At 50.4% G+C, this 15731-nt stretch overlaps 1 protein-coding gene across 6 annotated transcripts in view; it reads left to right on the top strand.

Moving 5' to 3' along the window:
* Positions 1–15731, top strand: part of KDM2A (lysine demethylase 2A) — a 79181-nt gene that overhangs the window by 57881 nt on the left and 5569 nt on the right. For 4 of the 6 annotated variants that reach the window (XM_075928563.1, XM_075928562.1, XM_075928560.1 and 1 more), the window contains exons 14-18: positions 12338–12421; positions 14148–14414; positions 14639–14770; positions 14855–14944; positions 15333–15557. In XM_075928563.1, coding sequence (XP_075784678.1) covers positions 12338–12421; positions 14148–14414; positions 14639–14770; positions 14855–14944; positions 15333–15557 — 798 coding nt within the window. The remainder of the gene's footprint in view (positions 1–12337; positions 12422–14147; positions 14415–14638; positions 14771–14854; positions 14945–15332; positions 15558–15731) is intronic. The other 2 variants (XM_075928561.1, XM_075928565.1) reach the window with 2 other exon arrangements.

The following is a 15731-nucleotide window of genomic DNA, read 5'->3' as shown; positions in this document are numbered from 1 at the left end:
AGTCTGACTAATAAGATGGGTGAACTATAGTACCTCGTATTAAAGGAGGAGATTGACATAATAGGCATCACTGAAACCTGGTGGAACGAGGAAAATCTGTGGGACACAATCATACCAGGATATAAAATATATCATCGGAAGGATAGAGCAGGCCAGGCGGGTGGCGGAGTGGCACTGTATGTGAAAGATAATGTAGAATCAAACGAAATAAAAATATTAAATGAATCAACATGTTCAATAGAATCGCTATGGATAGTAATTCCATGCTCCAATAATAAGAATTTAGCAGTAGGGATATATTATTGACCACCTGACCAGGACAGTGACACTGATATTGAAATGCTGAGGGAGATTAGAGAGGCTACCAAAATAGAGAACTCTATAATAATGGGGGATTTTAATTATCCCCATATTGACTGGGTACATGTCACCTCAGGAAGAGAAGCAGAGATGAAATTTCTCAATGGCTTAAATGACTGCTTCTTGGAGCAGCTGGTACAGGAACCCACAAGGGGAGAGGCAATTCTCGATTCACTCCTGAGTGGAGTGGAGGATCAGGTCCAGGAGATAACTATTACAGGACCGCTTGGGAATAGTGACCATAATATAATAACATTTAACATTCCTGGGATGGGAAAAACACCTCGGCAGTCCAGCACTCTGGCATTTAATTTCAAAAAGGGGAATTACAAAAATAAGGAGGTTAAACAGAAATTAAAAGGCACAGTGACTAGAGCCAAATCCCTGCAAGCTACATGGAAACTTCTTGAAGACACCATAATAGAGGCCCAACTTAAATGTATACCCCAAATTAAAAAACATAGTAAGAGACCTAAAAGAGTCATTGTGGCTTAACCACCATGTAAAAGAAGCAGTGAGGGACAAAAAGGCATCTTTCAAGAAGTGGAAGTCCAATCCTAGTGAGATAAATAGAAAGGAACATAAACACTGTCAAATCAAGTGTAAAAATGTAATAAGAAAAGCAAAAAAAAGATTTTGAGGAACAGTTAGCCAAGAACTCAAAAAGAAATAGCAAAATGTTTAAGTACATTAGAAGCAGGAAGCCTGCTAAAAAAACAGTGCGTCCTCTAGACGATCGAGATATAAAAGGAGCAATCAAGGACGATAGTCATTGCAGAGAAACTAAATGATTTCTTTGATTCAGTCTTCACGGCTGAGGATGTTAGGGAGATTCCCAAATCTGCACCATCCTTTGTGGGTGGTGAATCTGAGGAGCTGTCCCGGATTGAAGTGTCATTAGAGGAGGTTTTGGAACAAATAGAAGAACTTAATGTTAACAAATCACTGGGACCAGATGGCATTCATCCAAGGGTTCTAAAAGAACTCAAATGGGAAATTATCTGTGGTTTGTAATCTATCCCTTAAATCGGCTTCCATACCTAATGACTGGAAGGTAGCTAACATGACACCAGTATTTAAAAAGGGCTGTAGAGGTGATCCTGGAAATTACAGACCGGTAAGTCTAGCTTCAGTACCGGGCAAATTAGTCGAAACAATAGTAAAGAATAAAATTGTGAGGCACGTAGAAGAACATAATTTGTTGGACAAAAGTCAACATGGTTTCTATAAAGGGAAATCCTGTTTTACTAATCTATTAGAGTTCTTTGAAGGGGTTAACAAACATGCAGATAAGGGGGATCCAGTAGATATAGTATACTTCGATTTTCAGAAAGCCTTTGACGAGGTCCCTCACCAAAGTCTCTTGTGTAAATTACATTGTCATAGGATAAGAGGGAAGGTCCTTTCATAGATTGAGAACTGGTTAAAAGACAGGAAACAAAGGGTAGGAATAAATGGTAAATTTTCAAAATGGAGAGGGGTAACTAGTGGTGTACCCCAAGGGTCAGTCCTGGGACCAATCCTGTTCAACTTATTCATAAATGATCTGGAGAAAGGGGTAAGCAGCGAGGTGGTAAAGTTTTCAGATGATACTAAACTGTTTAAGATAGTCAAGACAGAAGTAAAATGCAGGACAATGTAGCACTTTAAAGACTAACAAGATGGTTTATTAGATGATGAGCTTTCGTGGGTCTGGCCCACGAAAGCTCATCATCTAATAAACCATCTTGTTAGTTTTTAAAGTGCTACATAGTCTGGGGTAGCTGAAGCAAAATGCAGGACAAACACGGCTACATTTCTATCACTATTCCATAAGACAGAAGTAGACTGTGAAGAACTTCAAAAAGATCTCACCAAATTGAGTAAGTGGGTAACAAAATGGCAAATGAAATTTAATGTGGATAAGTGTAAAGTAATGCACATTGGGGGAAAAAAACCCCCAACTATACATATAGTATTATGGGGGCTAATTTGACTACGACAAATCAGGAAAGAGATCTTGGAATTATCGTGGATAGTTCTCTGAAAATTTCTACATGGTGTGCAGTGGCAATCAAAAAGGCAAATAGGATGCTAGGAATTATTAAGAAAGGGATAGAAAAGAAGACACAGAATATCTTACTGCCCCTGTATAAAACTATGGTATGCCCACATCTTGAATACTGTGTACAGATGAAAGAAGAGTTATTAGTTCCCATAACAGAAGAACTATTGGACACCCAATGAAGTTAATGGGTAGCAGGTTTAAAACTAATAAAAGAAAGTTCTTCACACAGCGTGTAGTCAACCTGTGGAACTCCTTGCCTGAGGAGGCTGTGAAGGCTAGGACTATAACCGAGTTTAAAGAGAAGCTAGATAATTTCATGGAGGTTAGGTCCATAAAAGGCTATTAGCCAGGGGATAGAAATGGTGTCCTTGGCCTCTGTTTGTCAGAGGCTGGAGAGGGATGGCAGGAGACAAATTGCTTGATCTTTGTCTTCGTTTCACCCCCTCTGGGGCACCTGGTGCTGGCCACTATTGGCAGACAGGCTACTGGGCTAGATGGACCTTTGGTCTGACCCAGTACGGCCATTCTTATGTTCTTGCACATGTGTGGCATCGTTGTCATAACTTACCAGCTTCACTCTCTTCGAATTTCATGTTGTCCTTCCCACTCTGCAATAAGTTACTATGTTTCAGCACTATAAAGTAAAACCCTCTGTCCTGAAATTAGCAACTTTTGCTTCCTCATTTCGTTGGAAGTAGGGGCTTCCTTACAATGTTCTTGTGCCAGCTTGCTCATTTCAAAGGGTCTTTCTCTCACCTCACTGTCCTTTTCAGGCTTAGCTACAGTTCCCAGGTTTGGTTTACAATATGTAACAGTTCTTAAATCTGTCAGATGTGATCAAAGAAGTAAAATCGATAGATGCCTGAGGTATTTCCAGATGAGCTGTCACCTCTCCCAAACTGCGCTATATGGCTTTACAGATTCCCACTGCAACTTTTAAGCTTTTCTCCAGAGCCGTCACCCTATGGAGGTATTTGAATCCTTTTTATTTCCAGCTGTAAGTGATAGCAGAATGTTTGAGTACATCAGAAGCAGGAAGCCTGCTAAACAATCAGTGGGGCACCTGGACGATTGAGATGCTAAAGGAGCACTCAGAGATGATCAGGTCATTGTGGAGAAATTAAATGAATTCTTCGCAGCTGAAGGTGTTAGGGAGATTCCCCTAACCTGAGCCATTCTTTTTAGGTGACAAATCTGAGGAATTGTCCCAGATTGAGGTGTTAGAGGTTTTGGAACAAACTGATAAACTTAAAAGTAACAAGTCACTGGGTCCAGATGGCATTCACCCAAGAGTTCTGAAACAACGCAAATGTGAAATTGCAGAACTGTTAACTATGGTTTGTAACCTATCCTTTAAATTCGCTTCTGTACCCAATGACTGGAAGATAGCTCATGTGACGCCAATATTCAAAAATGGCTCTAGAGGTGACGCTGGAAATCACAGAGCAGTAAGTCTAATGTCTATACTGGGCAAAGTAACTGAAACTATAGAAAAGAATAAAATTGTCAGACACGTGGATGAACGTAATTTGTTGGGGGAAAGCCAACATGGTTTCTGTAAAGGGAAATCAGGCCTTACTAATCTAGAATTCTTTGAGGGGGTCAACAAGCATGTGGACAAGGGGGATCCAGTGGATATAGTATACAGTAAAACTCCAGTTGTCCGGCATCCAGTGGTCCGGCACTCCTGATAGTCCGGCACCAACTGGAACCCAGAAGTGCTCCGGCCAGCCAGACAATTGGAGCTGTTCCGCGCCGCTTCCCCAAGTCCCCTGCTGCCGCTGCTGAAACTGACCAGCTGCGGACCTGGGGAAGCAGCGCAGAACAGCAGGGGTGCTGCCGGGTTGGTCCCGCAGTGCCGCCTCTCACCTCCCTGCTCGGCACCAGCAGCACCCCAGCTGCTCTGTCCTAGGGCTTCCCCAAGTCTGCCGCTGGTCAGTTTCAGCAGCGACGGACTTGGGGAAGCCATGGGGCAGAGCATCTGGTGTGCTGCTGGGTTGGTCCTGCAGCGCCGCCCCTCACCAGCACCCGGTTCCCTGCCCGACCCCTCCCCCCCCAAAACCCGTCACAGCTCCCCTGCCAAAGTACCTCCTGATACTTCGGCATAGCCAATAATCTGGCACCCCCTGAGTCCCAAAAGTGCCAGATTATCGGAAGTCTGCTGTACTTAGATTTCCAGAAAGCCTTTGACAAGGTCCGTCACCAAAGTCTCTTAAGTAAAGTTGTCATGGGATAAGAGGGAAGGTCCTCTCATGGACTGATCACTGGTTAAGACAGGAAACAAAGGGTAGGAATATATGCTCAGTTTTCAGAATGGAGAGGTAACTAATGGTGTCCCCCAAGGGTCCATACTGGGACCAGTCCTATTTAACCTATTTATAAATGATCTGGAGAAAGTGGTAAATGGTGAGAGCAAAATTTGCAGGTACTAAACTGCTCAACACAGTGAAGACCAATGCAAAACTAAGCGATTGCGCAACAAAATGGCAAATGAAATTTAATGTTGCTGAATGTAAAGTAATGCACATTGGAAAAAATAATCCCAACTATACATACAATATGATGGGGACTAATTTAGCTACAACTACTCGAGAGAGATCTTGAAGTCATAGTTCTCTGAAAACATCCACCCAGTGTGCAGCAACAGTCAAAAAAGCAAATAGAATGCTAGGAATCATTAAAAAGAGACAGGGAATAAGACAGAGAATATCTTATTCCTTCTATATGAAACCATGGTATGCCTACATCTTGAATACTGCGTACAGATGTGGTTGCCTCATCTCAAATAAGATATACTGGCATTGGAAAAGGTTCAGAAAGGGGCAAGAAAAATTAAGGGTTTGGAATGGGTCCCATATGAAGAAAGATTAAAAAGACTCCGACTTTTCTGCTTAGAAAAGTGGAGACTAAAGGGGGAATATGATAAAGATCTATAAAATCATGACTGGTGTGGAAAAAGTGAATAAGGAAAAGTTATTTACTTCCCATAATATAAGAACTAGGGGTCACCAAATGAAATTAATAGGTAGCAGTTTAAAACAAAAGGAATTTTTTCTTCACACAGCATATAGTCACCCTGTGGAACTCCTTACCTGGTTGTGAAGACCAGGACTTTAACAGGGTTCAAAAAAGAACTACCATATTTTAGCGAATATACCCCACACCCAAATATACCCCGTGGTTTTTGCTGTTTCAGTTAAATTAAAAAAAAAATTGTATAACCCACGGGGTATATAAGACTGTGCCAGGGGTATATTTATGGTGTGGGGGTATATTTATGGTGTGGGTGAGGGAATAGCCAGCCACTCACTGCCCCGGTTCCTGCACAGCCTCTGGGTAGGGGAGTGATCCAGCTAGGTGCCCTCCCCTGCCTGCAGCCGCCATCGCCACATGCCGTCCCTGCTGCACGCTCATTTGTTGTTCCTGGGCCGGGGCATGGCTTTGGGTGGTGGGGCAGGCACCGGCCCGGGAGCAACAAGCGAGCGCACAGCAGGGCTGGCATGTGGGCAGCGGCGGCTGTAAGCAGGGGAGGGCACCCGGCTGGATCGCACAGGAGCAACAAGCACTATACCCCAGCCCTGCTCCTGCGTGCCGGTGAGCGGGGCCAAGGGGCTGCGAGGGGGCATGGGGAGGTGGCCAGTGGGGTACAAAGGAGGTGGGGGGGGGGGGGAAGATGCGACGATCCACTGCGCAGGCCACCTGGGACAGGGCTCCGGGCTCCTGCCTGGTACTTTTTGGTGTGGGTGGTTTTTTTTAATTTATTTTTTTTACAGAAACAGTATACCCCGCACATGAGTATACCCCACCCTGGGGGGAGGGAAGAGGTGCGGGGTTTGTAAAAACGGATATAACCCATGGGGTGCATTATAAAAGACGGTAGATACATTCATGGAGGTTAGGTCCATCAATGGCTATTGGCCAGGATGGGTAGGAATGGTTTTGCTAGCCTCTGTTTGTCAGAGGCTGAAAATGGGTGACAGGAGAGGAATTATTTGATTCCTGATTCTGTTCACTCCCTGTGGAACATCTGGCATTAGCCGCTGTCGGAAGACAGGATGCTGGGCTAGATGGATCTATAATCTGACCCAGTACGGCCTTTCTTATGTTCTTATGTCTGTACAGTGGCTGCATAGCCCTGGATATGACATTTCTTCTTTGGTGTCTGTGGTGTGTCCCTAGATAACTATTAAACAAATGCACTCACCACCTACTGATACTAAAAAGCCTTCTTTGTGAAAGGCTTCTAGGTACATAGTCATTAACTGCCACTAGACATAGGTTATTGAAATCATTTCATTCTAGGGGTCTTGCAGCATCCGTGATTGTAGTAAGAGTCATTGCTTGCAACTGGAATGGCACAAGACCTTTTTTCTTAGTGAAGGCAACTTTCTAGAATGTAAGGCTGGACTTGAATCTGTTTTTCTACTTGTTGATACAAATCAGGCCAATACAATCTTGCTGCTGTCCTGCCCAGGGTTTCCTCTTGTAGATGTCCTGCCGATAGAATGATCTGCCAACTCATTACGACCATTCCTCTGGAAGCCTTAGGGATTACTGGCTCCTCTCCTTGGTGGGCTCCTCCAATACATATTCTTCTGTAATCTCATTCTGAGCTTAGTTTATACCCTTCACTGGTTTACTGACTTCTAGCTCTTGGGAATAGAGAGGCTGAAGAGTGAGATCTTCTGACTGTAGAACATGAGTACTGAGGGGGTTGTACCATGTCCACTTGCATCTTTCTCATAAGCTCACCCTATCATGCCTTACCCTCTTCTCCAAGGCCTTGCTTTTTTTCCCACTTTTCCTGGCTCCCCAAAAATACTACTTGGTGTGATCCCGGGTCATTTCCTTTCTTGGACCGCAGCTGAATCACTACACAGGCTAATCACGAAGAAGGCCTATGGAATTGGACTCCCTTGTCCTTGTACCGTGTTGGAAAGGAGAGTTCCTGCAGTAACCTGCATCATAAAACAGCGATATGTACTTCAGGAGCTGCATAAATCCCTCAGTTCCCATAAATAGAACCTGAACATTGGAGCTTGGTCCAGATCTCTTGCAAAGAACGGGTTTCTGAGAACTCCCTTTATCCAGCAGCACTCTTACTTCCTGATTGTCGTGCAGAGCTTATGCATCTGAGCAACACTTACTGGCACATCACTTACATGTGGCTCTTCTTGAGGCATGTAAGGTAAAACATCAGCTGAGGGTTTTTAAAAAGCGCAGCCATTTTTGTGTGCCTCATCTGGTCACAATAATAAATAAGGCTCCTCTCCCACCACTTTCTGATCTTAGCCTGTTTTTCTCATCTATTTTTTCCGGTCACTTATCACTCTGTTTTCCCACACACAATGCTCCCCAAAGTTTCATTTGGGTACCTGGTTTCTCAGTGGAGTAACTGTTTAGTGGGCTTTGGGGGGTAGCCGAGTTAATCTGTAACAAGAAGAACTTACAGTCTAGTAGCACCTGGGCTGTCAGGAAGTCTGTTACTTTCTACTGGCTAATTGGACATAGACTGTTCATAAGCCCAAGTCTGGACCTCTTAGTAACTGCAGTAGTAAATGTTTATATTCTGGCAGGGACTGGGACCCGTTGAGCTGGGTGCTGTACAAACCCAGAATAGACACCCTACTCTGGAGGGAAACCAGTCCGAAATTCCCATCTCCAGGCTCTCGGCCCTGGTCTGGCTGTGCCAGTCTGTAGCGGAGCTAATTGCTCCTGGCTGAGTCTGACTGCTGCACAGAACTGCTTTCCATATCTCTTAACCAATCTGCTATTTTCTGGTACCTCCGCAGTCACTAATTAAATCCTCTTTCATTGCATGATAGGCTGCGACTGCCTCCCTTGCATGCAAGGCAAGTAGTGCTCTCCATGCTTTGGTCATGCAAGGGTAGTCACCCTTCATTTAAAGCAAGATGTAAGCTCCCCATACCTCAGTCTTCACCCCCCTCCTCCCCACCAAGTAAATCAGGATCATCTAGGTTCCTGCCTCTCCATTCTGCCTCTAAGTTCTGCATGTTTGGAGCTGCAGTGCCCTATCTCTATTAAAGAGGTGGTGCAGGCTTCAGTCGCTGAAGTCCATATCTCTTAAAATTGCTAAACTAGACCCTTGGTTATCATATCCTCTCCTTGATGTGCACCAGGGTATGTGCAGATGTGCTCCTCCTGTAGAAACACATGCTGCTGGCTGTAGGCTCTCTGCTAATCATTTGAATGTCTTCTGAGTGGCCGCCCAAGTGCCCCACTTTCAGGGAACACCTGACACTGCTGGAGACAAGATTAGGACAGAGGAACTGTGGCTGAAGGGAGCTGGAGGCTGCCCAGAAGCATGAAATATAGACACTCTCTGCAGCAGAGAGCGGGTCACTGGCTATATAGGAAATTGTGCCCATGCCACAGAGCAGAGTGAAATCTACAATGAAATCCGCCAGGGGTGTGGCTTGAGAGAGGTGTTTTGTCTGAGGAATTAGCCCCTTCCCTTCTCGCCTGTTATGAAAGGGAGGGTCAAATCTTCTCATTTCACCTGTAAAGAGGAGTAGTGGTGATGGAGCGAGATGAGAGGAGAGAGCTTCCTACAGCACAAGGCTAATAAGAAGTAGGGACGTTAAAATGTGTTGATTTAAGTAAATGTTGTAACAGCTGAAAAATTCAGTGGTTATGTGTTTACACACAGGGGAGGCAGACATGGAGACACTCATACACCCTGCGCTGCAGATGTGGAAGCATCTGTGCAGGGCAGGGGCCTGTGTATAACTGTGAAGGTTAATGGATGAGCCCAGGCTCATGGGTTAACCATGTACACATTTACACTTTCACATCCCCAGTAAGAAGATGTATGTTGGATTTGTCAAGGTCATTACCTAATAAGACTGTATGAGGAAACCTTTCCCACTGAGGGGCAGTAATGGGAGATCTGTTTCATAGGAGGTACATGTGATTGGTTGGTGAAGGACCCCATGTGCTCCACAGAGTTGGGATCCAACATCTCAGCTTTTATTATAAAATAAAGCTTCTAACCTATATGGTTACAGCTATGTCTGCCTGAGGCTGTGGATGTAGGCTGCAGCAATAGCTCAGAGGTCAGTTCACCATGGTATTAATGCTGATGCACAGTATAGGAGACCATTCAGACCAGGGCCTTGTTAACTACTTGATTATTTTAGCTGAAACATCCAGCCAACGTGTGCATCCCAGCCATGTCCCCATGCCCTTTGGGTGCACCTGCCAGACTTGCAGCTTTTCCTGCCAGCTTCTATAAGAGCGACAGTTCTGCAGGGCAGCGTAACACTGAATTGAATTGAAGGCCGTAATTAGTGCCATGGGCCTTGTGTATTTCATACTTAACATCCTCCATTTTTAGCTGAAGCTGTGGCACAGTGTGTGGCGATTCCCTAGTGCTCAGAGGCATGAGGTGGTCTCCACTACAGAGGGTTTGGTGCCATAGCGCTGCGCCATTACAGTGGTTCTAGCCCTGCTGCCAGTGAGGGGCAGGGGCTGGGTGCGCCATGGCTTGTGTAACTAACACTGAGCCAGGAGGGCTCTTTGAGGAAGCTACTAGAGAGGGAGGAACGCGTTGGTTAGAGGCTGCAGCTGCCTCCAGAGCTTAGCGAAGGAGGCTCTTAGGCGAAGTACTCACTCGAGGCCCCGCCTTTTGGATCCCGAGGTCCGGGCTTCAGTGCCTGCAGACCCACCTTGTGCTTAGCAGAGGCTGCGGCTCACCACCTCCTTTCTCATCCGGATCTAAGCCCGCTTCACACGCCAGGAAGGGGCTAGACTCGCGCCCAGGGCAAAGGCCGGGCCGGCCGCCGCGCACGCAAGGGGTTAACGCTTTGCTGTGGCTCCGCGTCCGCCGCGCTGCCGGAGCCCTCGGGGGTCTGGCCCTGGGTTCTCCGATTGCAGTGGCGAGGGGAGGGGACAGGGGAGGGGGGCTGCTCGGGCGGGCCTGTCTGCCAATCAGCGCGCCGCCAGCCGCTGGTCCCAGCCTCCTCTGACTCTGCAGCAGAACGGAGCTGCCCTCTGCGCGCCGCCTCGCTCGCTGCCTTTCTCCTCTGCCATCTTCCGCTGCAAAGCACTGCTGGGAGCCGCATGGGGGTGACGCAGCAGCATTGTCTGCGGGCAGCAGGAAGCGGCTGACGGGGGTCCGGAGCGGAGCGAGCGGCTGCTGGGGCAGCTGCCTGGGCTGGGGGAGGGCGGCGGCGGCGGCTCCCGGGACCATGTCGCCCCAGGAGGGGGGGAGCTGCAGACTTGCGCTGTAGATCGGAAGGAGAGGCGCCCGGGAGAGCCCCGCAGCTCGCAGTGCGGGCACCGGAACAAAGGGGCTCGGCAACTTCACCCCCCCGCAGCCTCGGCAGCTCCAGAGGGACGTGGCACGCAAGGTCAGGCAGCTCGCCGAGCTTCCGTGGGGGGAGCGGCTGGGACCTGCGGGCTGGGGGGCACTCAGCTGCCCACCCTCATTCCGCAGAACAATGCTGCTGGCACTGTGCTGTGAGAGCCGCCTCCTGAAACAGCGCCCTCGGGGGGCTCAGGCTTCCCCTTTCCTCTGGCTGGGGTGCACTGGCAGAAGTGGGGTCCCTGCACCTTTTTCAGGGGTGTCCTGGGGCAGGAGGCTCACCTCCCATTCCCTCTGTGGGAGCATTTTCCACTTTTGCTGGGATCCTGGCAGCGGTCTGTTTCAGGGCTGAGATTTGGCACTTCCCCCCCTGTCCCCACATCAAAGCAGAGGGGACACATTTAGGGTCCCCTGCCCCCAAACTGCCTTGTTAAATGGTGGATCAGGGTGTGCCCCTTCCCACTCAGATCAGGGTGTGCGTGTCTGAACAGCTTCCCCCCCGGAGTGCATTTCTCTCTCCCCTCCCTGCTCTGAGAGGCGTTGGAGTGTGTGTGTAGGAGTGCGCTTGCGCGCCCCAAGACCCTGACCTTTCCTTTCACTGTGTGCTCATGGGAAGGCTGGCTGGGGGAGGAGAGTCTGGTTGTGGACAGCATGCTGCGCTGCTGTGGGAGTGGAGGCAGCCACTTCCGCTCGCCTGCAGCCTTCTCAGAAGGGCGGGGGAGTAACTGGAAAGCAGCCCTCCCCGGCAGAGCCTGCCTTTGGGCAACGTGCATCCTCTGCGGTGGGTATGAGCCCAGCCCAGCCCAGGCCCTGTTCCCTCCTGGCAGCTTGCCTGGCACATGGGAATGGGATTGCCAGCGGGAGGCTACTGAAAGCGTAGCCATAGCAACAGCCAAGTAAATAAAGCACATCTGCAACGGTAATCCGGGTGGGTGGGGTGGAAAGCAGAGGCTGGAGGCTGGGAACTGGCAGCCCACGTGCCCTCTGGGGGATGCGGGCGCCTGTCGCTAACACCTGGCTGTAGAATGTGTCCGCATGTTAAAGGCGGGAGGGCCAGCCCAGGGGACCTTCCCAGAAGCCTCTGAGCTCCCCCGCCTTTTGGAAATGTTCATTGCTGTGAAATCCAAACTGGAAGGCAGAATGGGAGGAAGCTTCTAGCTACCTGGCACCCAGCACTGTGTAGCTGCCTAGTGAGAATCAGTGCAGGGGCTGGCAGGCCTGCACTCCGCCTGCTGCTTCTAGCATTTGAATTACAGGGAAGCATTGTGCCCCAGCTTGGCGCCTGGGTTTCCTCCCCTCTGCCCCAGGCTGTTTCAAAAGGGCTAGTCCCCACATGGCCACTCTCTCCTCCGTATGGTCGGCCAGGGACTGCGGGGCTGAAATGGCCGATGACAACGATCGCTTGCGTAGCTCAGTTCTGCTAACAAACAGGTGTGTTGGGGGGGGGGGGGGGGGACATCGCTTCCCCAGCCTCTGCAGCAGATCGTGTAAGGAATGTTCTCTCCCTGGCATCTGGACAGATCCAGGCTGGCAGCAGCTGCGTGCTCCCATGCTAACAGACCTGTGCTTCTGTTTGTCTTCCTTTTCCCTTTCCCGTCCAATAGCTGCTGCTGGAAGAGCACGCAAACAGCGATCCCAAACTGGCACTTACAGGAGTCCCTATAGTCCAGTGGCCCAAGAGAGACAAGGTAAGAGATGGGGCCATCCCATGGCTGCTGGTCATTTGGGTTCATGGAGCTGCTCTCCTTCCTATTGCTGTTTCTGAGGAGATTCCAGTGGTGGAAATGGAGAGCAGAGCCCTGGAGCCTACCTGTCTGGTGACCCTCCGGGGGGAAGGGAAGTCATGCTCCCATCAGCCCTTCGCAGAACCGCTTACATGCAGGAAGAGGGATGGGAGGAGGCAGGGAAAACGTTATGAAAGCTCCCATAGGCTGAAATGTTTGCATAACTTATTTGGCAGATATGCAGGAATAAGCAGAAAGGCCTACATTTTAAAGGTGACTCGGAGTTCAGTACATACCTTATATTTTTTAATTGCCTGTAAGTTCAGAAGTGGAAATCTGGTCCCCAAAAGGGAGTGAGGATGCTGGATAATGGGCCACCTCTGGCAAATGATTACGTTGGAAGCGGCCAAGTAGTTTGCCTGCCTGCCGACCTCCCTACTGATTTGGTGAAAGATTCACAAAGCCCCCCACTCGTACCCTTTGGCCAGGTGGGTCTGCGGCTTACTCCTCACGGAGGTACGGGAAAAACTCAGCACCAGCTGGGATATGTCCCTTTTGTTCTGGCCACTCTTCCCATGGGCGTTGCTTTTAGAAATGTCAGAGTAGAGTGCCTCTCAGAGGAGATTTTGGAGACTGTACTGCACCAAAGAGCAACGCCTTGGTATAGTCAGGCCTGGGCCAAAAAGCCTTGCTAGATCGAGAGCCCTTACCAGCCCTCGCAGGCTGAACCTGGATCCTGGCTTCCAATGGCATAAAGCACTAGCAATTGGAGAGTTTGCTGTGGTCGTGAGGAGAAAACTGTTGCAGACGTTCTTAGTGGCTGGGACAATTATAAACAGTTTCAGATTTGGCACACTTTCCCAGCCACGGGCCCTGGGTCAGACAAGCCTCACCAGGGGAAGGCTGGAGGTCCTTAATTCCAGCTCCCGAGCTCCCACCATAGAGCCAGTCAGGACAGCCTTGCCGGGAGGAGCCAGCCCAGCTACTGGGTAGTGCAGTGAGCAAGGGCAACTGATGATCTGACTGCTTAGAGAGGCTAGCCCCTGGCCCTTCCCTTTCTGCATCCCCTCCCCTGCAGCCTCGTTTCCCCAGCGCCTGAACAGTGCAGTCACTGTGCCATTAGCACAGATGTTCTGGGCAGTGCAGTCCCGGGGGGTCAGCGGGCACCTACATTGGGTAGGTGACAGGAGGGATGGGCAGGGAGCAATGAGAGTTAGACTGGAGGTGGGGCCAGGCCACACCTGGATGTTTGGGGAGGCACAGCCTTCCCTACCTAGCCCTTTATACAGTTTTGGTACCCGGATGTGGCTCTTGGGCCAGAAGGTTTGCCCACGCCTGTCGGGGCCCATTTGCAGCTCTGACTCAGTGGAAGAAGAGATTGGGTCTTGGGTTGGCAAAGAAGGTAAATGCTGCAAATAGTCATTACCTTTCCTTGGCTCATGGTATGGAAGTGCCGGCTTCCCACCTGGCTGCGTGGCCCAGGCTCCAATCCTGTCTCCCCTTGGCTGCGTCAGTTCCCAGCTCTGTAAAATGAGGAAAACGCTGACCGGGCTGCGTCTGTGTAGTCCTTTCAGAGCAAGGTGTGAGACGCAGGCTGGCTGACTGAGATGCTCCTGCTGCCCAAACGTAACAGAGCTGAGAGCCACAAATCTCCTGATCTTTGACCTCTCCTTTGTGCTTCCATTGCTAGCTAAAGCTCCAGGCCCGGCCAAAGGTGCGTCTGCCCACCATCCCCATCACCAAGCCTCACACCATGAAGCCAGCTCCACGCCCCGTGCCCGTAAGGCCCACAGTGTCGCCGATAGTGTCGGGAGCACGGCGGAGGCGGGTGCGGTGCCGGAAATGCAAGGCCTGCATGCAGGGCGAGTGCGGCATGTGCCACTACTGCAGGGATATGAAGAAGTTTGGGGGGCCTGGTCGCATGAAGCAGTCCTGTGTCCTCCGGCAGTGCTTAGCGGTGAGTTCTGCAGCGATTTACGTGTGGGGCTGAGGGAGCTGTGGCTGGCCACTGGAGGGGAGGGATATAAGTGAATCTGCTTGAGCCTTCTGCACCAAATCTGAATTTGACCGAGCAGAATCTGGGGAAATGCAAGAGAGCTCCTGCAACTAGCTATCTCCTCCCTCCCTCCCCCCAACCGTGAGGGCCTGTCTCCCTGGTTTCACTCTCGGCTTCCTTTGTAGCCCAGGCTGCCTCACTCGGTCACGTGCGCGCTTTGCGGGGAGGTGGATCAGAACGAGGATTCGCAGGACTTTGAGAAGAAGCTCATGGAATGCTGTATCTGCAATGAGATCGTTCACCCTGGCTGCCTGCAGGTGAGGTGGGCCCAGCAGCATGGCGGTGGGGAAGCACAAAGGGCTGAAGGGGGGTGCTAACTACTTGGGATCTCCCGTCTGCAGATGGACGGGGAAGGGCTGCTGAATGACGAATTGCCCAACTGTTGGGAGTGTCCGAAGTGCTACCAAGGCGATGACTCGGAGAAGGGACAGGTGAGAGGAGAACCGCTCTCAGACCGCACCAGTGGGGTCCTTCTGGTGGGCTAGAATGCGGGCACTTGGATTGCCCTCTGAACACCCACCCCACTTAGTTCTTTTTGGGCGGGGAGGCATGGGGGGGAACCCATTTGGTTGTGGGGTTCTACACTCACTGGACACAGCTGCAGGAGCATTGAGGAGCCTTGGTTGGGGTCGTCATGTCATGGGGCCAGGCACGTGTGTTCTAGAGGTCACTGAGTGCTCGTCAGGCAGGTGGGCACTGGTGGAGCTGTGGCACCTCGATGGGGCCAGGTGACTGGCGGGCACTGGCGGATCTGCACATTGCTAATTTCCAGTGGAGCAGGTTCATAGCTCTGCCATCTCCACCCCCTGGCGTTCACAGAGAGCCCGTCAGCAAGCCAACGCCAGCATCTTGCAGAAGAAACGGCTCCTCAAAGGGCACTGGCGCCCAGACCCTGCCGCCAAGCAGCGAGCAGATTATGTGCGGCGCCGGCTGGCCAAGTGGAGGCTGGCGGCGCTGCCTAGGCGGCAGAACTACGGTTACCAGCTCATACGTAGAACCGTGCCCACTGCTCCCGAGAGCAGTGCCCCAGCAGAGGCAAGCAAGGTGGGGGATCCTCCTGCAGGGGTGGGCTGCCACTCGGGAGGCGAGGACTGTGTCCAGCCTGTGGGGGAAGAAGGCAGGTTTCCAACTGGCCGGGGAGACCTAGCGCAGCAGCACTGCCACTGCCGCTCCCTGAGACAGGTGTGGCCTTAGGAGCTGCAGTTCCAAGCCAGCGTC

The sequence above is a fragment of the Pelodiscus sinensis genome, chromosome 4, assembly GCF_049634645.1.
Source record: "Pelodiscus sinensis isolate JC-2024 chromosome 4, ASM4963464v1, whole genome shotgun sequence".
In the NCBI taxonomy this organism is placed as follows: Eukaryota; Metazoa; Chordata; order Testudines; family Trionychidae; genus Pelodiscus; species Pelodiscus sinensis.
Note: the sequence above shows the minus strand (reverse complement) of the source record. Positions and strands in the feature narration are given on the sequence as shown.